Raw genomic sequence first — 24348 nt, 5'->3', positions numbered from 1 at the left:
CCTCTTCAACTCAAATAAACCCATTCAATGAGAACACAACTCAGTAACTAGGAAAACAAGCTTTGGTCTATTTTGGGCAGATTTCCCACTACACTCTCTATTCCCCACCTAAGAAATCCCTCTCACTTGCTGTTCTGTCCTCCCCTCCTTCTCCTCTGACCCTCCTCTTCTGTTTTACTCCCTGACCCCTCCTCTTCCGTTTCCTCTCCTTTTTTTTCACCTCCTCTCCCTGTCTAGTCATGTATTGCCTTAACATAAATCTACACCAACATAGTATAGCCTCTCCTTAATGTCACCCCAAACTTCCCCCTCAGCTGTGGTAATAAAAGCTGTAGCCTGGCTCAGTTGGGATCTTCATGAGGTAGTATGTCAGGTCCTGGCCAACCAGGACCAGAAACAAGATGGTGCTGGTGGTACACCCAGATGCCAATAAACAAGGGCCTAGTGATACATATTACTAGGTAAGTTGCAGGCCAGCCTAGGCTACAGAATGCTCTATTTCAAAACAAAACAAAAACTGTGTGTGTGTGTGTGTGTGTGTGTGTGTGTGTGTGTGTGTACACAAATGCATACATTGTGCAACAGTTTGCTCACACTACAATAGTGCCTCTGAATATTTCCTAGGAGGGAAGAAGGAGGTGTAAGGCCCAGGAGACTCAGGAAATAAACAAAATGTATAAGTTTAAGTAAGCTGAAACCTGTAAAACTCATAAGAGCCATCCCCAAAGTTATACAAGCAGCAAACTGCCCTGCCTTAACTGTCAGAGTCAGGGATCTCCAGGGATATACCTTTTGTGATTCTTCACCCACAGTGAGGTTAAAGGAAGCCTATCCAACGTTAGCACAGAGCATTTCCGATCTCACTCTGTGAGAGCATCTCCCAGTAGCCCAGACTGGCCACCAACCTGTTGATCATCCTGCCCCGGCTTACCAAGGGTTGGGCATGCCCTGCTATATTTCTTTTCCTTTGTTTGTTTTTAAAAGCAGTCTTTCTGTGTGGCTAAGGTTGTCCTAGAATTCTGTGTAGACCAAACTGATCTCAAATTTACTGAGATCCCCCTGCCTCAGCCTCCACAGTGCTAGGATCAAAGGCATGTACCACCACACCCAGCTAGATTTAGGTTTTTAATTAAAGGAGTTGTACATTCTCATAGTCTGGAAACGACAGGAAAAATAGATGACCACGGGACTAGATATCTCTGGAGGGTTGGGGTAAACAAGGTTAGGCATTTTGAAACAGCACCTTCAAGAGTCATCTGCAGGGCTGGAGAGCCCTTAAGAACACTGACTATTCTTCCAAAGGTCCTGAGTTCAATTCCCAGCAACTACATGGTGGCTCACAACCGTCTATCTGTAATGGGATCCGATGCCCTTTCAGTGTACTCATATACATAAAATAAATCTTTAAAAAAAAGTCATCTGCAGATTAATTTTTTTCCCTTCTGGCATATTGCAGTAGAACTTCCTAGTGTTCACTTAGCATATTTTTAAAAATCTGCTTTTTTTTTTTTATACCAGGCCATTTTTTTTAAGACTCATCCTTCAGCTTCCCTTAACTAACTGGCAAATAAGAGGGGAAGGAAGCCAACTGAATCATTTCTGTCTCTAGTAGCCGGGAGGCGTGGCCTCGAAGGGCATGAGCATCTGCACGTGGTCTAGGCTCCACCCACCGGACGGTGTTCGCCTGGTTCCCTTCCGCCCGCCAGGGGTCGCAGTTCTGCGGGAGCGGATTCTTCTGCTTCGGCGAGGACCCACCCCTTTTGTGTCTTTCGCTCTCGCGAGAGAAAGCCTAAAGACTACTGGGAGGCATGCACGGGCTGTAGGCCAGCCCAAAATGGCAGCCCTGGAAGAAGAATTCACGTTGTCTACTGGGGTCTTAGGCGTTGGGCCCGAAGGATTCCTTGGTGTAGAGCAGAGTGACAAAGCCGACCAGTTCCTAGTGACAGACAGCGGCAGGACGGTCGTCCTTTACAAGGTGAGGGTGGTGAGAGCGGCCGGCAGGCTGGTGTCTCGCCTCCGTCCGAAGCCGGGAGCGGGAGGCTTGAGTTTCTCACAGTTTGGGAAGGAAAGCCGGGAGCGGACCTGACAGAGGCCTCCGGTGCGACAGAGTCGGCGGGACGCCGAATGAGGTTGAGACGCTGTTTGCTTGTGGGGACCGGCATATTTCCGAATGACATGCGGTGGTGTCTTGATGCACTAGGGCTAAGCCTCCCCTTGTAGTCTCCCGGAGAGAGCCTGGCCAAGGGGATTTCTGTCCCCCTGCGGCTTGCTAGCTGAAGGGTCGAGCGGAGATTGAGCTTCAAAGGATGACATTGACAGGTTGAAAATATGTGTTGTCCAATACATCCTCGACTCCTTAGGGTTTCGGGGTGGAGGGGGCCGAGAGGTGGGAAGAGACGAGATGTCTTGGTATCCTAGAAAAACTTGAGCAATTCTGCATCACACTGTGCAACTACTCGAGTTGAGGGTTCGAAAGTCGAGGGCATTCTCACTCGATTTGCATCCTAATTCCTGGCTCAACACGCTTAGAAACTTGTTACAGCAGTCATCCACAAAGCACATTTTTTTTTTAATCTGGAGTTTTGGACAGTTTTGTTGTTGTTGTTGTTGATGTCCTTATTTTGGTTTGAATTTGGGGTTTTTTGAAACAGGGTTTCCCTGTATAGCCCTGGCTGTCCTGACTCCAGTCTCAGAGATGCGCTGGGATTAAAGGCGTGTCTCACCACCCGCAACGCCCCTCAACAGTTTCTTGTCTTATTTAAAAGTTATCCATCTATAGAGGCTGAAGAGATGGCTCAATGATTAGTGGCATTGGCTGCTCTTCTAGAGGACCCGGGTTCAGTTCCCAGCACCCACACTGCAGCTCACAACTGTTTGTAACTCCTGGATCCAACACCCTCACACAGACATACAAGCAGACAAAACACCAGTGAACATAAAAGCAACAATAACAACCAAAAAAAAAGTTATTAAAAAAAAAACGCTTTAACATTTTGGGGACAGGCTGCCAACAATCCCCAATACTGTTGATTTAGACTTCCCTTCAAAATTTGGGCTGTCCACTAATTTGACAGTTTCTACATAGGAATGCAATAGTCGATGGCAGTTAGGTGGGCTGGATCCTGCTTTTACCAACCTAATTTTCTTTACCTTTGTTCCACAAGTAATCGATTCATTTTTAACTATATCATTGTTTATATGGAGTGTCTTGAATTAATTTTCATATTGTTAAGAGTTTTGGGGGGTTTTTGTTTTGTTTTTGAGTTATGGATGGCTTTGGTTTTGTTTGTGGTTGTTGTTGCTGTTTGAGACAGGACCCCACCCCCCCCCACCCCACCCCCCCCCTCTAGCCCTAACTATTCTGGAACTCACTCTGTAGACAAGGCTGGCCTCTGGCTCTACCTCTCAAGTGCTGGGATCAAAGGCATGCAGAATTTACTGTCCTTCTACCTCAGCCTCCCAGTGTTAAGGTTACAAGTGTGAGCCACCATACCTAGTTAGAATTTTAGTTGTTTTTTAAAGGTGACTCTTGGCCATCGTAACCACTTGTAAGTGTACATATATGAGATGGTAAGTACACTTACGTTGTTGTCTAGACAATGCCACAATCCACCTCTGAGGAATTCTTCATCTGTACAAGTTCTGAGGGCTGCTGAGATGCCCAGCTGGTAAAGGCACTTGTCACCAAGTCTGATGACCTGAATTCAATTCCCTAGATCTATGTGGTAGACGGAAAGGAGCTGACTCCTGAAAACTGTCCTCTAGCCTCTGGGTTCATAAGTGTGTGTGCGCACATGTAATTAAAAATAAGTAATAACTATGCACTCTGGAACTTGAGGTAAGAGAATCTGGGTTTGAGGCCAGTATAGATTACACAGAAGAAATAATAATTCTCTGTTCCTCCCAGCCCCTGGCACCCCTGGCAACCCTCATTCTCTATCAGACTTCATTATTTTAATTATCTATTCTTTTGCCAGGTTTCTGACCAGAAACCCTTGGGCAGCTGGTCGGTGAAACAAGGCCAGAGTATAACATGTCCTGCTGTGTGCAACTTTCAGACTGGAGAGTATATTATGGTACATGACCATAAGGTAAAATTGAAAACATTAATATATGTAAATTAGATATAGTGCATATGTTGATTGTTTGTTACATGTAAACAGTCAATACAATAGTACTATTTAACCAGTGTGCCTTTTTGGTTTAAGGTTTTGAGAATATGGAATAATGAAGACGTAAACCTGGATAAAGTATTCAAAGCTACAGTAAGTCCTTGAATTTTCTGACATAGTTCATTATTGGTGAAATGAAATAATTCAATTTCATATTTGTTATGTATCATTTTGCCTCTGGGAAAAGGAACTCATAGTTGTAGTCAGTCTTCCCTTCCAGCTGTTTTCTTACGGCTCTTGATAACTGTCTCAACTCGTGTATTAATAGGTTATAACAGGCTATATTATCTCATAAAGACTGATTTAAATAGTTCTGAATGGGGTAGAAAAATGGCTCTTCAGTTAAGAGCATTTGCTTCTCTTGAGGAGACTGGAATTCAGTTCCCAGCACACAATCACCTGTAATTCCAGCTCCAGACAATTTCGATGCCTTCTCGGGCTTGCACATGCATATACATGACTATTTTTAAAAATATAATTACAAATTGTGTTTGGAGTTTGGATGTTTGATGTATTTCTTTTTTTTTTTTTTTTTTTTTTTTTTTTTTTTTGATGTATTTCTTTTAAGAATGTTTATTTTCTGTGATGTTTCATCTCTCTAACCCCTGGTGCACTCTTTTAATCCCAGCACCCAGGAAACAGAAACAGGCAGATCTCTGAGTTTAAGGTCAGCCTGGTCTACATAGGAAGTTTTAGGCTAGCCAGGGCTACAAAGTGATGCCCTGTCTCAGCAAACAAATTTCTAGTTATAAACGTTTGACTCTAACTAATAACATTTGGGGCTGGAGAGACGGTTCAGTGGTTAAGAACACTGGCTGTTCTTCCAGAGGACCCTGGTTTAATTTCCAGTAGCCACATGACAACTCACACCTGTCTGTAACTCCAATTCCAGAGCTTCTGACAACTTGACACAGATATACATACAAGTAAAACAAATGAACATACTAAAAAATAAATTACATATAATTGATACATTTTAGAACCCCAAGTGAGACTAATTCAAATCCAGGATAGTTGTTGCCTAGACTCATGAAACTTCAAACTGTGCTACCTCCTAAAAGCCTGGAGGGGCAGCCTTTATGGTTATTTCTCTCTCCCTTTGTTAGCAGCTAGAGCCTCACCTATTATCTTACCAGCTCCTCGGTGGCTTTGTGTCTTGTGTTGTTGTTTGTTTTGTATTTGCACTGTCATCAGTGCTGTGGGTGTGCAGACTAGGTTAGTATTAGAATGCTTGCCCAGTCTATACAAGGCACTGCAGTACTGGGTCAGGCCGACAAAGACGATCCAGGGTGGGGGTAGGCTATCTCTTTCTCTCTCAGACAAAATTTAACTATGTAACTCTGGCTGACCTGGAACTTGATATGTAGACCAGGCTAGCCTTGAACTCACATACATCTGCCTGCCTCCAGAAAGTTAATAGCTCAGACTTCTGGGTGGCAGGAAGAACAGGCAGATCCTCCAGGGATTAAGGGTGTGCACCACTATGCCCAAACATAAATAGGTATCTTAAGTCTTTTAGGCTGGGTCTGATGGCAGTTGCTGGTAATGTTTGGAAGCTAAAGCAAGTTATGAGTCCAAGGCCAGACAGCTAAGCTAGACACCTATAAATGTCTGTATTGCATTACACATCTGTTCTTTTAGAGTAAAACTTAAAATATTTTGAACATTTTTTTCCAGCTGTCAGCTGAGGTCCATAGAATCCACTCAGTACAGAGAACAGAACCCTTGGTGCTGTTCCGAAGAGGTGCTGCTCGTGGGTTAGAGGCCTTGCTTGCAGAGCCACAGCAGAACATTGAAGCTGTCATACCTGATGAGGAAGTGATCAAGTGAGTGCCAGTATTTGCGTATGGATTTTTACATAGAAAATGTGCTCTGTGTTATCTGAATGCATTCTTTACTGTGTTTAAAGGTATTAGGACTTAGAAACATAAAGGATGATGGTATAACTCAGTGGTCCAGCCCTAACTAGGATGTTTGAAGCCCAGAGTTAATCCCTGGAATCTATAGGAAAACAATACCTAATTAAATCCCACTTATTGCCGGCTGTAGTACTAGATAGAGAGGCAGTCAGATCTCTTAAGTTCAAGGCTATCCTGCTCTGCATAAGTTCTTGACTGGCAGGGGCTCCATGGTGAGGCCCTGTCTTTTAAAAACAACAAAACAAAACGTTAACAACTACAACACCATTTATCAGACACTGAGCAAAATCCACAAGAACATGTGAGGCTGTGGAAGAATAGTAAGTAATGAGGAAATGACCATAGTCCTGGTCAAGTGTCAGAGACCTGGAGCTGTTTGTGAAGGAAATGGACAATATTGGGAGCCCAAACTTTGGTTCTGTCATGCTTACCAGCCAAGCTGCAGCCCCTTTTCCTGGAGAAAAACATTTCTTTGTAGTAAGAGGTGATGGTGGTGCTGTAGTGGCTCTGGCTTTCCTGGACTCTGGAGGAATGCTGGGTAAATAGCTCATTCACCTGGTGGTGGGACAGTCCATGACCCTTCACTTGTGACCTCTTGAGGTCCACCTGATAGAAACTAAAGTCCTAAGAGCCAAGCCTTGTGCTGAGTGAGTGAGTGAGTGAACAGCTATCAGGAACCTTTGGGTTCTCGTCACCACTTTGCCACAAACCAGCAGTGCTGCCCTAGTCTTCCCTTTCCTGTGCCTAGTTCTCTTTTGCTTATGGAAACCATATATGGTTCTAATGTTATCCTAAGAACACTAGTTCCCAAAATAAAGAGGCATGGAGAACTCAGTGTGAAACTTAAAGGGCTTCAGACTCCTCTCACAGTTTTCATCAGTGTCTGGGAAGTTTAATAACCTGTTCTGCCTCCACTGCAGGTACTGAAGTCAAGCTCCAAAAACACCATAATAGTTACAGAAATATAATTCTCAACTGATTGTGAGTTTTCTAATTTTTCTCTCCTCTTTAAAGGTGGTCCGAGGTTTTCATGTTATTTAAGCAACCGGTTTTAATTTTTATTACTGAAAACGTAAGTGACATCTTCAGTTTCTGGTCTTTGTAGCATTTTTTAAGTCACCTGTGTTATTTTCAAAACTAAAATATAATTTTGGTATTTCTCTTAGCTTGTTTCTTTTGTAAACCTTAAAATGCTAGTTATAACTGTTTCTATGCCTAAGTTAAACTTTTTTTTTAGAAGACTTTGATATATAACTCCCGTGTAGTAGTGACAGCCGGAACCTATATCCTCTAAATGGAAACTCCAGTGTAAATCTTCACAAGATGGTCAGCGATTTCTTGGTAGAGGTCTTGGTGAACATAGTTTCTTTTCAGAGGTCTGGGATCAGGTAGCTGTCAGCCTTGGAAACTATCAAATATGGCCTTTTCAAAATTTCCCAGGGTATTTGGACGAGGGAGCAGAGAAATACCATTGCCTCTGGGGACAGGGATATCAGCACAGAACCACCATAGCCTGTCATCTTACATGGGACAGTGTGAGACCTACAAATTTTACTTCCCATTAGCCCTTCCCCACACAGGGTAATGGGAAGCATAGCCAAGACAGTGGGCCCTCAGATATCAGTAGCTACCTCCTTAGACCACTTGACACCAAGTCTAACCTAAGCCTTGAAGCAAGCCTGCTGGCCAGCCCTGCTCTGCTTCTGCAGTGCTGTGACCTTTAGGGATGCTCCAGGAAGTCAGTAACTCAGATTTCTGCGTGGCAGGGAGAACAAGCAGATCCTCCAGTGACTTGATCTTCACATCTTTGACCAGGAGGTCCAACTTAGTGATGAGAATCTACTTCTCGTCTTTGCTATATCTCCACCAACCCCATGGCCCTCAGGCTAATGCTGAGTGTGGGTTCCCCAGGTTCGGCTGCCCAGGGTTGCCCGCCATATTATGTTTTATCAAGAAAGGAACTAAAGCAATATTTTTATAACACTTTAAATTTAACTGAAGACGTGCCTATAATTACAATATGCTCATAATTTCAGCAGTTGGAAAAATGGGTTAGGAGGATGGAGATTTTGAGGTCAGCTTGGGCTACATAATGAGACACTGTCTTAGAAGGCAGTGGGTAAGGATATAGCTCAGTGGCACAACTCCTGCTTACCAAGCACAGCACCTCTGCAGTCCCAGGGGCCTGGAACTCACCTGTACAGTGGCATTAGATCCCATTACAGATGGTTGTGAGCTACCATGTGGTTGCTGGGATTTGAACTCAGGACCTCTGGAAGAGCAGTCAGTGCTCTTAACCTCTGAGCCATCTCTCCAGCCCTAACTTCTAGTTTTAACATTTGAATTATAGTTATTTGAAATGGGGATATTTATAAAATAATTTTTTTTCTTACAGCATGGGAATTATTTTGCTTATGTACAATTGTGCAAATCACACACCTTAAGCAAATATACACTCTTACTTGGAAAAGAAGAAAAATTTGTTAAGCCAAATTTTACTGCACGTGTGGATGGAAAATTCATCTCTCTGATGTCGCTAAGTAAGTTTTTAATACTGCAGGTGGTAAGTGGAGGCTGTTAGAGGGTTGTTTGTGGTGCAGTTTCTTAAAGAAAAAAAGTCACATGTAGCTAAGGATGATCCTTCCATTCCTCCTGCCTCTACCTTACAGGTACAGAGATTATAGAGGTGTGATGTATAGTAGACAACCACCTTTACCAATGGAGTTACACCTCCGGTGTGTTTTCCCAACACACGTTTCTTTGGCATTGCACATGTGCCTTGGTTCTCATTTTCAGGCCAGAGAACAACTTGTAGTTCTGTCCCTTCATTACATGGGCTTCACTTAGGTTTCCAGGTTGGGTGACAAGTGCCTCTACCTTGCAAACCATTTTACTGACCCCATTTATAAAAATTTTTAATATGGATGTCTTAGAAACATCCTAATACATTTTTTAGAAACATCATAACAAGGTTAACTACATAGATACAAACTGTCCTTTTCCCTTTACAAAATAACAACTACTTGCTACCAACAGGCTCTGATGGGTGTATATATGAAACCTTGATACCAATGTATTCAAGTGACACGGAAAAAAATCAGAGGTTAGTTAGAGCATTGATGCTCAAGGCAGTTGTGTCTGACGGTGCTCAAAATGGTCCTGCGCTCACCATCCTGGATCAAGACCACATAGCAGTTCTGGGACCTCCACTTCCAACTTCTAAAGGTAACTGAAATCACCTAATCAAATTTAACTTTTAGCCTCTAGCTTCTATCTTCTCTCTATTCTCAGCAAAATTCACTATGTAGCTCAGGTTGGCCTTGATCTCATGATCATCCTACCTCAGCTTTTCAGGCACTAGGATTAGAGGTGTGTACCACCATACCCAGTGCCATCTTCCAGTTCATGAACTCCACCTGTGTGTGTCTTCCGTAATTTCCACTGGCAGTTTTTTTAATCTATAGAAACAGTTGGTTTTATGTGTTACTCTTACCCTGCAACTTTGCTGAGTTTTATTTATTTGTCCTGTCAGTGCATGCCTTTGTGTGTGTGTGTGTGCGTACATGTGTATATGCCTGTGATGGCTTTGACCTCAGGGTAATGTGGGCCTACTGGAGGGTTAGGACTTATTTTTTCTATATTCTAAAATAGTTTGGTGCTGATTTTATGATTGCTGGAATTCAATGGTGAGGTCATCTGGTCCTGGGCTTTCCTTTCTTGAATATTGTTTTAATTACAGACTCAGATCTGCCATTTTGACCTTCATGGGGCTTTTCTACTCTATCTCCCCTGTGCCTCATTTGTTTGAATTTCTGTGGCACCCATCCTTTTGTATACATTAAGCCAAATTGTGTATTTACCTCTGCCTTCTTTCTTTATGCCAGGATAGCATGTGTTTCTGTTTAGGTCTGTTTCTAAACTTCTGTAAATTACATTATAGAATGCCTCTCCATATGGAACATAAAATTTCAAACATTACAGACATCAAAAGAGCTGCCACAAGGAACCAGTGGGCAAGTAAGTTTGATTTTTTTTTTTTCTTGTTTGTTGGGTTTGGTTTTAGTTTCTCTGTTTTGTTGGGGTTTGTGTTTGAGGTTATTTTTTGAAGTAAGGTTTTGCTATGTAGCTTAGCATGGCCTCAAATATGCAGTCCTCCTGCCTTATCCCCCTGGGTACCAGGATTATAGACGTGCCATTATTCTGTTAGTTATTTGGGTTTCTATTAAGTTTCTGAGTAAAACTAGAATTACAATTATTTTTTTAACCTAAGAACTTACATTTGGTTGGGCTTTTTGTTTTAATAATTCATACATACTTAATTATTTGTTGTGTATTAAGCTATAACCTACAGTATTATTATTCATAATAAATTAACCTTTATATAGTAAATGTTACTGTGGAATTGGTGGCTTACACCTTTATTCCAGCACTCTTAGAGGCAGAGGTAGGCAGATCTCTGAGTTGCAGGCCAGCCTGATCAGCATTGTGAGTTGCAGGACAGCCAGAGCTACATAGTGAAACCTTGTCTTGAAAAAAAAAAGTTGCTTTTGTTATTCTGAGATAGTTTGTGCAGTGTTACTACTGTTACATGATAAGCTGGAGTCTGAGAATGTGTCCATCATGGCTGAATGGATGAAGACAGCAGGATGTATTTACATAATGGAACTTGGGTCTTAAAGAAGAATCACATGCCATTTGTAGGAACAGTAGATAAAAAAATTTTTTTAAATCAGTATTTTCTTTCATTGCTGGATCTAAATTTAAATTTGTCTAAGATATGAGCATGGAATGGGGTCGTGGGAAGAAGAGAGGGAGCAGTAGTGAGTGGACAGAAAGGAAGGTCAAGGGTGGGTGCTGTGAGTATGTGTGAGACAGCCGGGCCTTTGAAAAATGGGTGCTTACTTTCTTTCAGCTCTGGTATCATGGGGAAATACTATTTATGCTCCATGGAAAATGTCTGACTGTGATCCCATACAAGTGCGAGGCGTCCTCTCTAGCGGGAGCTCTGGGAAAGCTCAGGCATACTCAGGAGTCAGGTAGGACCCTCTCTACTGTTCTGACACTGATCATTTTATTAGTTTCTGGTCTCTTTTTTTCTTTGGGTTCTTCTGGACAGGGTTTCTCTGTGTAGTCCTTACTTTCTTAGAACTTTGCAAACCAAGCTGGCTTCTAACTCAGGTCTGCCTGCCTCTGCCTTTCAGGTGCTGTTATTAAAAGCATGCGCTGCCCACTACCTCTTGGCTTGAGACCTCTCCCCTCATTGTATTGGGTTTTCCACCTATAATTAGTTGTAGTGCTGGGTTTTGGGTCAGATGTTGTATAAATTTAGTTTTGTCTTGGAATATCTTAGTCTCTCCATCTATGGTGATTGATAGTTTGAGACCTCTCTTAAATTGTGCATAAGTTGGTTTTCCTTTGTTGATCTTTACTTTGATGATATTAGGTCAGAATAATCTAGTAATTTATGTTTTGTGTTTCTTTAGGCACTCATTCCATGCCCCATTTTGTAAACTGGGAAACGTGTTCAGGATATGAACTTGGGTCCTGCAGTGCAGAGCAGTCAAGAACTGTAAGTTCAGGTTGAATGAGAAATGTTAGTGTGAATGTAAAAAGAAAACAAAAACAAGAAAAGGCTATATTAGCTTAAATGTTAGTGTGTATGTACCTTTTTACAGCTTGGTTTTTAATAATAGGGCTTCAGCATTGTAACCTTACAGCCTTTACCCAAACTGATAGTTGGAAATCTAGCTGTTAATTTTTTTAAAGTTATTTTTTGTGTGTCCAAATATGTAAGTTCTACCAGGCAAGGTGAGGAGAGTCAGGTCCCCTGGAACTGGGGTTGTAGGTAGTTGTGAACTGACACATGGGTCTTGGAAACCAAACTGAGGTTCTCTGTGAGTACAACAAATGCTGTCAGTGGTGCTCTCCCCAGCCCCAGGGTGTAATACTTACGAACGTGTGTATTAACTAAGTCCTAAGTATATGCCAGTGTGCAGTTGGCAGCAATGCCTTCCTGGGTATAGAGGGGTCAAGTCTAAAAAAAGAAAACAAAACCATGAAAACCAAAGCTGGATGTGACTTGTGCCTCTCATTCCAGCACTTAGAGTGAGTAAGACGGATTGCAGGTTTGAGGACAATATGGGCCTAGTGAGTTCCAGTCCAGCCTAAGTTAAAACAAAAATCAATGTATTTAATTTCAGAGTTCTAATAAAAGCACTTTATTGATAATAAATCTTGTTTTTAAAAAATACCCTATTGAAGCTGGAGAGGTGGCTCAGCAGTCAAGAGTTCTTGCTGCTTTTGTAAAGAACCTAGGGGTAGGGCTCAGCACTCATTTCAGACAATTCATTGCTGCCTATAACTCCAATTACAGGGAGACCCACTGTCCTTACAGCCTTCTTATGCACCTGTGTTCACAAACACATACACCCACAGAAACATGCACTGACCTATATGTAAAAAGAAAATTTTGAGGTACTGACTGCTCTTCTAGAGGTCCTGAGTCAGTTCCCAGCAACCACATGGTGGCTCACAACCATCTGTCATGAGATCTGTGCCCTCTTCTGGTCTGCAGGTAGAACACTGTATACATAAGAAATAAAAGAAATAAAGAAAATCTTGAAAGTAGAGAGGTGACTCAGTGGTTAAGAGTACTGGCTGGCTGTCCTTATTTTAAAAAAAAAAAAAAAAAAAAAACAGGTTTTGTTCCTAGCATCCACATAGCAGCTCAGTTCAGGGAATCCAACTCCCTCCTCTGGTCTCCATGGTTACCAGCACTTAACATGCTACACATGCACACGGGTAGGCAAAATACTCATACACAAAAATAAAAATAGCTGGGCATAATGACACATGACTTTAGTCCCAGCACTTGGAAGGCAGAGGCAGGTAGATCTCTAGAGTCAAGCCTAGTCTTCATAGTGAGTTGGTGAGTTTCAGGACATCCAGAACTGCATAGAGATTCTACCCCCTACCCCAATAAAATAAAATTTTTGTAATAAATCCTTAATATGTATTTTCTAAGTATATGATTATACCTAGTGTTCTAATGTTTCATAGTCTTGATATTTTGATATGTCTTTTGCATTTTTCAAAAACCTAATCAATTTATTTACTTACAGCTTAGGAGCAAAAAAACTGAAAGAAATTTACAGCCAGAAGTTCCAGGAGTCAAACAACTTTTATCAATAATAAAGGTAATTCAGTTTGTTTGGGTTTGTTATTGTTGTTTGGTTTGGTTTGGTTTAGTTTTTGGTTTCCAGGACAGGGTTTCTCTGGATAGCCTTAGTTGTCCTAGAACTCACTAAGTAGACAAAGCTGACCTCGGACTCACAGATCTACCTGCCTCTACATTCTGAGTTCTGGGATTAAAGGAATGTGCTATCACTGCCTAGCTAATAAAGGTAAGTTTATTAAGAAGGTAGAAATGGGGCTATGCTCCAGCATGCCTAGGGAGCTAAGTACTGTATAGGGTGTGGGCACTGAGCCAGGTCTTCTGCAGGAGCAAGTGCTCTTACTGCTGACCTAGCTTTCCAGCTGTCATGCTACAAGGTCTGATGTTTATTGTTAGCTAGGGTGAACACTAAACTTTTATCTGATGTCATTAGTGATGTGTTTTGCTCCTCCTGTATGTCAGAGTCCACACAATGTTTGTAATATTGTCTGAGTCACTAGGTTTATACACCCATAGATTAGTGTTTTCTTTTTTAGTTCAGAGTGATATTTCTTAATGTTCCAGGCTAAATTGTTTAATTCTGCTCTTTCAGAAAGATTCAGAAAAGCACATTGAAGTAGAACTACGTAAGTTTTTGGCTAAGTCAACCCCTGATGTTCATACTATAATTGGAGACATAGTAACAGAGCTTCTGGGAAGATGTAAAGCAGAACCGTCATTTTATCCCCGGAACTGTCTGATGCAGCTCATCCAAACACGCGTGCTTTCTTACAGGTACATGTGTGTCTCCTGCTTCATATTTAGCCTTTTTTTATCTTGTTTTCTGTACTTGATTTTGTTTTGTTTTGTTTTTTATGTAAAAATGATTCTTGGGAGGCGCCTCAGTAAGTAAAGTATGAGGATTAGAGTTTGTTCTTCCTGAACCCCCATAAAAGCCCACCTGCAATCTTGTGAGAGATAAGGATGGAGCTAGCCAGACTTCCATCTCTAGGTTAAGTGGGAGACCCTGCCTCTTATAAGGTGAAGAGTGATGGAGGAAACCGCTCAGCATTACTCTGGAGCCTCCACAGACACGTGCACACCCACTCACAAGTGATCGTGCATAAATTAATACCAACACATATATATCACCAGAGATTGCTACCTAGACATGGTAGGAGTCTTACTTCCTTTCCTGTTGCTGTGATTACATGGGTTTCACCACATAGACCTCACCTTCACAGCTTCACATAGTGGGCTTGTGAGTCGTGCCACACATTGCCTTCGGTTTTCACATCTTTGCCCTCAGATTATTACTGTATTGATAATGCTGCTGACTTCCACTGAGTTCAAGGATGGATGGCTTGGACTATAGCCATATCAGCTCATTTGTGCTGACCCTAGGGAAACAGTTTGCTGGGCAGTTGCATTTGAGGAGCAGAGAACTCCTTCAGTGTAGACTTCCTTTAAATGAATCTGTATATTCACTTGATAAGAGCCTCCTGAAATGAAGCTTTGCTCTTGGAACAGCTTTCCTATTGTTCAGTGTAGCATAAAGGGTTTCTAGTTCAGGGCGTTGATCTCTTTAATAGTTACAGATGGTCTCAGTAACAAACTAAATGATCTCTTTTGAAATTTTCTCTATGAAACAAACTAACCTGATATTACTCAGTTCAGCTTCATGTATGTTCTCAGGTGTGGACAGAATGAAGCCACTTCTTGGTTAGAATACCTCACAAATGGCCCATAGCCAGTTCCTAAGAGTCTCTTGGACCACTGTCTAGATTTCTCTCAGCATTGCTATTTTTAGATTTCCCACCTGAATGGCCTCCCAAGCTTTTCTTTCATCATTTAACTGCTTTTTGAACCTGAAAGAAGTTAAGACAATGGTGATGGTACTTGCCTATAATCCTAATCAATACTTAGTAGAGCAGGGTAGAGAGATTATGAGTTTGAGGCTAGTCTGGACTACATAGTGATTCTTTAAAAAAAAAATTACTGGAGCTGGAAAGCCCTTGCTCTTCTTGCAAAGAACCTGGGTTTATTTTCCCAGCACCTACTTGGTAGCTCACAAGGACTGAGGGATCCAGGCTCTCTTCTGAGTTTCAGATACACCAGGCACATGTGTGCTATACAGACGTACATACAGGCAAAGCACTCATAAAATAAGCTTTTTGTTGTAATTTACTAATGATATTTGGAATATAAAGTCATTGTGACGTATTACTTTTGGTCTCAGCTTATGCCCTGACTTGATGGAGATTGCCCTAGAGCACACAGATGTGCAGATGTTACAGCTGTGTCTGCAGCAGTTCCCTGACATTCCTGAGTCCACCACCTGTGCTTGCTTAAAACTTTTCTTGAGGTAAGTTAGAACCTGTGCTTTCAATCCCTTGACTTAAGTCTGTGGCTTACTTGACTTCTAAAGTGTTGAATGCTTGGATTAGAAAATGAACTTACAGAGATTCAAATTGTGAGAATTAACTTCTTGCTTTCAATTAACATCATAGCGTTGGTGATGACTGTCTTCGAGACAGTAATATCAACATGGAGTCAGTTTTTGATTATAGTGATACCACACAAGATGAGGAAAAGGAAATGGAAGAGCAAACTGAAATTGTTCAGAATGGCTTTGGTCCTGAAGATGGTAACTGCAGTAAAGATAGTCAGCAGTTAGATAAAAAGCCTGGAGACGAAGCACAGGAGACTGTCTCTTTCCCTGTGTCACGAAAGCGAGCAGCTCTGCTGTATCCTTCCAAATGGTTTCTGTTGCACTGTGTCCATCAGGATATATGCTAAGCAGAAGGTGAGGCATGACTAAAATGTTTTCTTCTTTCGTTTTCAGTATATACTTGCTTTATAGTCAATGCTGCCTTTTTTATCTGTTCTCTTTGGGGAATCTTTTGTTGGTTCTTCTGGCTTAGTTTTGTTCTGACATGTGCCCTGTAATTCATATAGCCAAGGACAGCCTTGGCATGCTCCTGTTTCTACTTGCTGAGCATGAAGAAAACAGGTTGGTGGTACCATGTCTAGCTGGGCTAATTTTCTTAGTTAAGAAGCTATACTAGACCTTATACCTTATACTTGGGAAACTGAAGTAAAAGGATCGCTGAATGCTCAAGGCCAGCCTGGGCTAGAGTAATATTCTGTATCTATAAAAAAGAAGGAAAGAAAAAGGAGCCACACAAGCTGTAGTAATGTGCAAGCTTCATTAATTCTGTAAAAATATTGTTTATGAATGAGCAGCCTCCCTAAGCTCTGACAATAGCAGGGTATTTACTTCTTCTGACCCATGAAAGGGACCTGCGACCACCAGAGCAGCCTTTCCTCTACTGAAACATTTCCTTAAGTCCTGAGTAGAAATGCAGTCCTTCATTCAGCATACAGTGAGCCCTTCCTCCTGCCGCACTTGAAGGACATTCCTGCAAAGCATATCACAGTAAGTGTCCTGTACACCTTGTGCATTTTATTTCTGGTTTAAGCTGTGCTCTTAGATCTGAGTGTCTGATAGGTCGTTCTAAACACTGCAGGAAACTGTTCTATTATGCATAAGGGAGAGATCCACATGTATTAGATATGCTTAGGAAAAAGGGTGGTTTGGGGATGATTGACCTTGGTGTGTTCTTTCTGCCATGCTTGGAAACCAGGTTAGACAAGTTGTCATTGAAAAGACACCTGTTGTTTACTGATCTGTCTTAACTGAGCAATCTTGGTGACGAGTAAGATGAGGCCTCTATTCTATCTTTCTGTCCCCAGATACCTGTTGTGTTTGCTTGATGGATAAATTAGTGAACCGCTTTGTAAATGTTTCTACACTGTTGGGTTTATTTGTAGGGACTATTGTTTTAGCACAGTGAATAATTGTGCCCCTCTTTCCCTCACAGCTGTTTCTCCAGTATTTGTACTTCCTCTACTTGAAGTGTACTGGCAATGCTACCATGACTCTCCCTGGAGTAAACCCTCCAACTGTGAGCCAGGTCAGACATCTTTTTGCCTTGTACAGAAACCTTGCATGTAATGCCAGCCCTGGAGTTCCATATAACTGATTTCTCCCTGTCATCCAAGATGAGTGGACACCATCTCTTCCCTCATGCACGCTGTTGGATTGGAGAGGGCTTCTCTGTTCAGTAGTTGACTATCTGGAGTCATAATTCTGGATTACAGAATCCCAAAGTCATCTTTGTAATTGGAAGTTTTATATCAAAAAAACCTTTCAGGAGCTGGAGGGATAGCTCAGTGGTTAAGAGCACTAACTTCTCTTCCAGAGGTCCTGAGTTCAATTCCCAGCAACCACATGGTGGCTCACAACCATCTGTAATGACATCTGATGCCCTCTTCTGGTGTGTCTGAAGACAGCAACAGTGTACTCACATAAATAAATCTTTTTTAAAAAAAAAAAAAAAAAAAAAAACCTTTCAAAAAGTAAACTTTGGGACCAGGTATGGTGGCACAGGCCTTTGATCCTAATTCTCAAAAGTCAAGAGCAGGTGAATCTCTGTGAGTTCAAGACTAGTCTGATCTACATAATGAGTTCTCATAGCTAGACTTTTGACTCAAAAAACAACCAAAAAGGGGGGCTGGAGAAATGACTCAGCGGTTAAGAGCACTGCTCTTACAGAGGTCCTGAGTTCAATTCCCAGCAAATAAATCTTTAAACAAAAAAGGGGGGGGGCAAGCTTTGCACCTCTGTTCCTCCAGCCTCGTTGCAATATCCTCTTCAACTCAAATAAACCCATTCAATAAAAACACTACTCAGTAATTAGGAAAACAAGCTGCGAGTCTATTTTGGGCAGATTTACCACTCACTACCTTTCTATTCCCCTCCTAGGAGATCCCTTATCACTTGCTGTAATAACCATTCTCCTGTTCCTATTCCTTCCTTTTCTTCCTCTCCTCTGACTCTTCTCTTCTGTTTACTCCCTGACTCCCCTTCTGTTTCCTCTCCTTTTTTTCCCCTTCTTTTCCCACCTCCTCTCCCTGTTCAATCATGTATTGACTTAACATACATCTATACAGCCCCTCTTAGAGATAACCAACATTGAGTTTCTTTTGTGGAGTTGAGCATGATGACCCACAATTTTAATCCCAGTCCTGGGAAGGCAGAGAGTGGCAGTTTGAAGCCACCCTGATCTACAGCAGAGTGGGTAATAAAACAGGGCTACACAGATAACAACCTTATCTCAAAACAAAAACCAAAAACATTTCTTTTGTGTCTGAAAATACTGTCTCATATTACAATATCATACTACAGACAGTGTCTGGCCTGGTGCATTAGTCTTCACATTCCCACAAGAAAAACACTGAGTGAAACAGGCATGCATTTTCAGTTTTCAGAATTCCAGATTACCTTTCCAAACAGTTGTGATGGGGACTAACCCTGAAGCTTGGGGCTATAGTTTCCACATCTGCCCACATCTGTCCACACCTGCTATTATTGTCAAACTTCTTACTCTTACTAATCAGGTAGGGAATGGTGTTGCCTTGTTATTCTTTGTATTTCTTTGACAGGTGATGCAGTAGTTTTTTGTTTTGTTTTTTGTTTGTTTTTTTGGTTTTGTGTGTGTGTGAGGTATCCATCTTTCTGTGGTATTTCTTGTTTTGGGGGGTATAAACAGTCCCTGTGTATTGAGTAAACTTCAACTCATTCTTTGATGGTTTCATGTGTTCATACAGTGATTTTAGTCCTTTTCTTCCTGTTACCCTCTTCCTCTCTTTTGCTGAAATCCTTTCTTTCTGAGCCATTTCACTTTCATGTCCGAGTGTGAGAATCTGTTAGGGCTCCTTCATGAGCATGGATGGAAGTCATCTACTAGATCAGGAACTGCTTTCCAGTGGCTATTCCATGGGGTAGACCCCTCAATCAACTGGGAGTTGCTGGTAGTCCAGTCCCTCGGGAAGGTTATTTTCTTATTTTTGTTTGATCTTTTGAGGTAGAATCTCACTCTAGAGTTTACACTGAGCTTGAACTCTCAAGTGGTAGGATCTACTTTGGTGCCCAGAGTTTCATAGAGCTAATACTCCCTTACAAGTAGAAACCACTTTCATAATACGTCACTGTCCTCAGACACACCAAAGGGCATCAGATGGTTGTGAGCCACCATGTGGTTGCTGGGAATTGAACTCGGGATCTCTTGACCACTGAGCCATCTCTGTGTATTTCCTAGAACATTTGGCAGTGTGGAACTGTGCAGCACACTTGTGGAAGTGCATATTTTACTTGCATTATATTCTCTTTAGTATCAGTGATGCTATGTCTGTGATACACAGCATTCCTATGTCTGTAGAAGGTAAATAGGTTTTTTCTTGTTATTACAGATAATTATTTTCTAAAAGTAGTATTTTGTCTTCTCGTTCTGTTGGTGAGACTGTCTCACTGTGGCCCAGCTGGCCTGGAGCTCACACCAGTCATCCTGCAGTGTTGAGTCACAGATAAGTGCCACCACACCTGAGAAAACGAGCTTTCGGTGCTAAGTGCTGCTTTAGATCTGATCCGATTGTCTCATCACTGACTAATGTTATCCTTACAAAGTATAAAAGCAGGAAAATGACATTTATGTTCTTAGAAATTATTCCATCTCTAAGCTGAGGGGTGGTGGCACACACCTTTAATCCCAGCTCTTTGCAGAGGTAGAGGCAGGCAGATCTTTAGTCTGTCAGCATAGTGAGTTCCGGGATAGCCAGGGCAACATAGTGAAACCCTGTCTCAAAAAAAAAAAAAAAAATTGTTTTTGTTTTTGTTTTGTTTTGTTTGAGACCATGAAGGACATGAATTAATAAATTAATCTTTTGTATTTATCTCCAGATTATGGATTGGATATGCCTACTTCTAGATGCTAATTTTACTGTCGTCTTAATGATACCAGAAGCAAAAAGACTTTTGCTTAATCTTTACAATTTTGTGAAATCTCAGGTTTGTGGTTATTTAATATTTTTCTGTTTTATTTTGAGTGAGGTCTGTGTTTGTGTGGGTGGGTGTATGCCAAAGCATGAATCCGAATCGTGGGTTAGAGCATATCCTGCAAGGTCCAAGGGATAACGTCTTGTTTCTAGCAGTTTCTTGTCTCAAACAAAAGACAAATAAAAAAAACTAATTGGGAACTGGAGAGATAGCTCAGTGGTTAAGAGCAGTGACTATTCTTCCAGAGGTCCTGAGTTCAATTCCCAGCAAACACATAGTTACTCATAACCACCTATAATGAGATCTGGTGCCCTTTTCTGGCCTGCAGACACACATGCAGGTAAAATGCTGTGTACATAATGAATAAATAAATAAATCTTTTAAAAAAAAAAACCTAATTGGGCATGAGTATAATCCATACAACTTACCCTTAAATTTTGCCTATGAAGAGGTGGGAGTCAGCTCATGGAGGAGGGAACAATACATACTTAAGACCCATGATTATTCCAATACCAGAAAACATGTTTTTGGAAGAAGCACTAGTAGTTATTGGAAGGTGTGCCGTATGTGGAGTTCCAGTACAGTAACTCTACATCCCTGTCTTCCTCAGATCTCCATCTATTCTGAGCTCAACAAGATTGAAGTCAGTTTCCGGGAGCTACAGAGATTAAATCAGGAGAAGAGCAGCAGAGGACTGTACTCCATTGAAGTTCTGGAACTCTTCTGACAGCCAGAGATGTAGTCCTGGCTGTCCTGGAACTGAATATATAGACCAGGCTGGCCTCAGACTTACAGAGATCCACCTACCAGACTGCTGGATTAAAGGTGTGGATTTTTTAAAAAATATGAATCCACCTGTTCATCCAGGGATGAAAATTTTGTTTGTATCCATCTCTCTCAGTGTCCAGAAAGAAATGTGAATCCCTGGACCATCGCATCCCACCATTCCTTGGTGTGCTCCGGGTTCCTGAGAAATCACTTCTAGGTTGCAGGCATCACTGGAAGGATGTCATGAAAGTTTTTTAAACATGGAATTGAGCTGGTTTTAAGTAAACTTATTTGTGTACTGATAGAAGTCTAATTTCTTATCATGCATTTTGAATAGTTTTTCTTTCAATAAAAGAAGCAAACCATCTCTGAAGAGGATCTAAGGAGAGTGTGTGTCGGTCAGAAGCTCTTCCAGTCATCTGTGTCATGGAGCACTCAACCCCAAGCCGCCTCTCCTCCTCTCTCAGGGCTTGAGAAATTCCCTCTTCAGCATGATGTCTAAGATGAACTGTGACAAGGATATGGTAAAGAATGGTTTAAATTATGAAATGTTATTACCAAATAATGAAAATGTCTCTCTCTTTTTTTTTTTTTTTTTTTTTTTAAATGTTTTTCTGAGGCCAATGATCCAAGTTCGGTGGGTGCACATGGCCACAAACTCTGTAAGCCTGTTGACTTGCATTGATCCCTGGAATCCATGGGAAGTGGGAAGGAGAGTGACAGTTTACCAAGAGTTATCTCTGCCCTCCACAAACACTACCCACACCTTCAGTCCCAGCACTGGACTAGAAGCAGACTAATCTCAGTAGGTTTGAGATCAGTTTGAGATAGTTAGTTCCAGGACAGCAAGAGCTACATAGTGAGGCCCTGTTTCAAACCCTCCGGCCAAAATAAAATCCTTATAGGCTGAGTGGTGCCCACGGTTTGCGTGCAGGACAAATCAATGTCTGATCTATGAACCCCTCTATATGGAATCTTAGGAAAAGCCTTCATCTTAGGTAAGCTTGAGTCACAGCTGTGACAGAAACACGTGTTGGCATAATGTTACTGTGTACTGTAATTCAGATGCTGATTTTTCTGCCCCCATAAGGTTACAATCCTTATTCTAAGTATTCTAAGCTCATCAGCCAGTGACTGGTCAGGGAAGAGAGCAGGGCAGGACTTCCTCCCAGCGGGGAAGGGGGCAGGAGAGAAAAGAAGTGGAGAGGAGCCATGGGAAGAGGAAAGGAAAAAAGGGGGGAGAGAGAAGCCAAAATATTGCACCTTTTACGTGCTATGTGCCTTTATGTCACAGCAACTTCAGTTAATCAAGTGTTTTGAGTTTGTTCACTATAACCCTGGCTGTCCAAGAACTTAGAATAGTCCAGGCTGGCCATGGGCACAAGATCCCCTGCCTCTGCTTCTTGCCTTGCACAGGTTGTTTTCAGCCCACATGTGGAATTGGCTGTGAACCGCCTGACTTAAGTGCTAGGAACCAACACGAGGTCCTGAGAGAGCACTTCTTGCTCTTCAAGTCATGTTTGTTTTTTATAACTTGTGGTTTAGTTGTACGAGAGGATGGCTTCTGTCATAAATGTTAACTTGTCAAGAGTCACAAAAGCCAGGCATGGTGGCTTTTGTGACTAATCCCACCATTTAGAAGGTAGAAGCAGGAAGGTTAGGTGATCCTGGGCTACAGAGCAAGTTAAAGGCCAGCCTGGTTTACATGTTACACTTTTTGTCAGAAAAGTAAACAAAACCAAATATAGATATACCCAAAAAAGATACTCCATGTCACTTGAACCCAGCTTCCGTGTAGTGGTCTTATTAAATCTTGAGACGAATTTTGATAATTTGGTTTATAAATATTGATGGAAGCAAATTCTAATTGCAGTTAAGTTACTTAGTTTAGGAATCAAGTAAAGATTTTTTAAGGATATACAGACAGATAGTGACTGAAAGGCTGAATTATTCAAAACAAGTACTGTGCCTTCCTCTTCCAGTCACAAGACCCAGGACGGCAGGTGCACCATGGTGTGTGGTAAATGGCTGTCAGCCCTGAGTGCTCTATGTGTTGCAGTCAAACACCAGGGCTGGAGTAATGGCTCAGTGGTTTAAAAGTTTAGTTCCTAACAACCCCCTCAGGCTTCCTCTCTGCTGACCTCTGTGGACAGGGCTCATATGCAAATACATACATAGACTTATGTAATATAAAAGTAAAATACTGTTTTTAAGACGGAGCTATGGCTCCACTGGTAGTGTTTACCTCGGAGGCATGAAGCTCTGATCTAATCCCCAGCCTTGCATGACAGAGATCATGAAGGAAGATGGTGCATGCCTTAGCTGCACAGTGAGTTTGAGGGCGGCCCCAGTGAGACCCCATCTCAAAAGAAAAAATGAGAAATTGGAACTTCAATATGGGGTTGGAGCCACCTTATTTAGCTGAGTATTTTTAAGCACCTCCTAAGTCAGAGTGATAGAGTAAGAGATCCCTGCCTCTCCATAGAGACCACCTGCGGAGTCAACATCCCCATGTTTGTCTCTGAAGCCCTGTGCTCTTGATGGCATTGGTACTTGGGTGCAGCTGAAGGAGAACTCTACAGCGTCTCCAGTCTGACTGAATCAGCAGGCTTTCCAGAGGATGCTGGGGTCTGACGGGAGATTGCCAGGGTTTCACTAGCTAATTAACCGGTGCCTACGTGTAGCCTGGGTTAGCCTCAAACTTAATCCTCCTACCTCAAAGTCCAGAGTGCTGGGATTACAAATGGCTACCACCATTCCTGGCTGCTAGTCAGCCTTTAAGAAGTCTTTTAGGGCCGGGGATGTGGCTCGATGGTAAAGCATTTGCCTAACATACGTGAGACTCCAAGTGCACATATACCCCAGCACCACAAAAGCAAGTAAGTAGGAAAAAAGAGTTGCCCTGCTTTTGTTCATTCCTGTCTCAAGCCTGTGCTGACAGCTATGAGGCGTCAATGGATTTGCATTTAGAGTGATAGTTGCAAAAATACCGTTAGAAAACAGAGCTAGGCGCTGAGTGGATAAGGGTTAGTCGGCCAGGAGTACTGGAAGGATTCAGAAGTAAATGCTGCTCTCTTGTAGCCCCAGCACTTGGAAGGTGGAGGTAGGAGGCTTAGGAGTTGAAGGTCATCATTGGCCACAGAGAGGCAAAACAAACCTAACAAGTTAATAAAATTGAAACTTGGATAACTGACGGATCAGATTGTTTTTGGAGTGAATGTGCCGCTTCTGGGGTGTCTTGGCTCCTTTTTCTGTTGCTGTTCTGACAAAATTAAGGAAAGGGTGTCCATTTTAACTCACAAGGTAAGGAAGGCCTGGTGGTACAGTGTATGTGGTGGGTGCGGGGTCAGCAGGAGTGTGAAACGGATGGTCACGTGGTATCCACAGTCAGGAAACAGGTGAGTGTTGCTCTCAACTCTCTTTCTTCATGGATGCAGA

At 42.0% G+C, this 24348-nt stretch overlaps 1 protein-coding gene across 1 annotated transcript; it reads left to right on the top strand.

Annotated features, from left to right (window-relative positions):
• The first annotated feature begins 1824 nt into the window (after nt 1-1824).
• On the top strand, nt 1825-24044 carry NOL11 (nucleolar protein 11). The gene is made up of 18 exons (XM_080924369.1): nt 1825-1975; nt 3978-4091; nt 4209-4265; nt 5850-5998; nt 7106-7163; nt 8487-8631; nt 9128-9316; nt 10032-10108; nt 11004-11127; nt 11575-11660; nt 13213-13287; nt 13858-14039; nt 15484-15609; nt 15755-15991; nt 16605-16683; nt 17129-17221; nt 20047-20154; nt 20753-24044. The coding sequence occupies exons 1-18, from the start codon at nt 1835-1837 to the stop codon at nt 20867-20869; spliced, it is 2157 nt and encodes a 718-aa protein (XP_080780495.1). The 5' UTR covers nt 1825-1834; the 3' UTR covers nt 20870-24044.
• The last annotated feature ends 304 nt before the right edge of the window (nt 24045-24348 follow it).

Source organism: Micromys minutus, assembly GCF_963924665.1.
Source record: "Micromys minutus genome assembly, chromosome: 10".
Lineage (NCBI taxonomy): Eukaryota > Metazoa > Chordata > Mammalia > Rodentia > Muridae > Micromys > Micromys minutus.
Note: the sequence above shows the minus strand (reverse complement) of the source record. Positions and strands in the feature narration are given on the sequence as shown.

Coding starts and splice junctions, on each gene's coding strand:
- NOL11 (XM_080924369.1), top strand. CDS start 1,835: ATGGCAGCCCTGGAAGAAGAATTCACGTTGTCTACTGGGGTCTTAGGC. Junction 11,661..13,212: donor GTGCAGAGCAGTCAAGAACT/GTAAGTTCAGGT, acceptor ATTTACTTACAG/CTTAGGAGCAAAAAAACTGA. Junction 13,288..13,857: donor AACTTTTATCAATAATAAAG/GTAATTCAGTTT, acceptor CTGCTCTTTCAG/AAAGATTCAGAAAAGCACAT.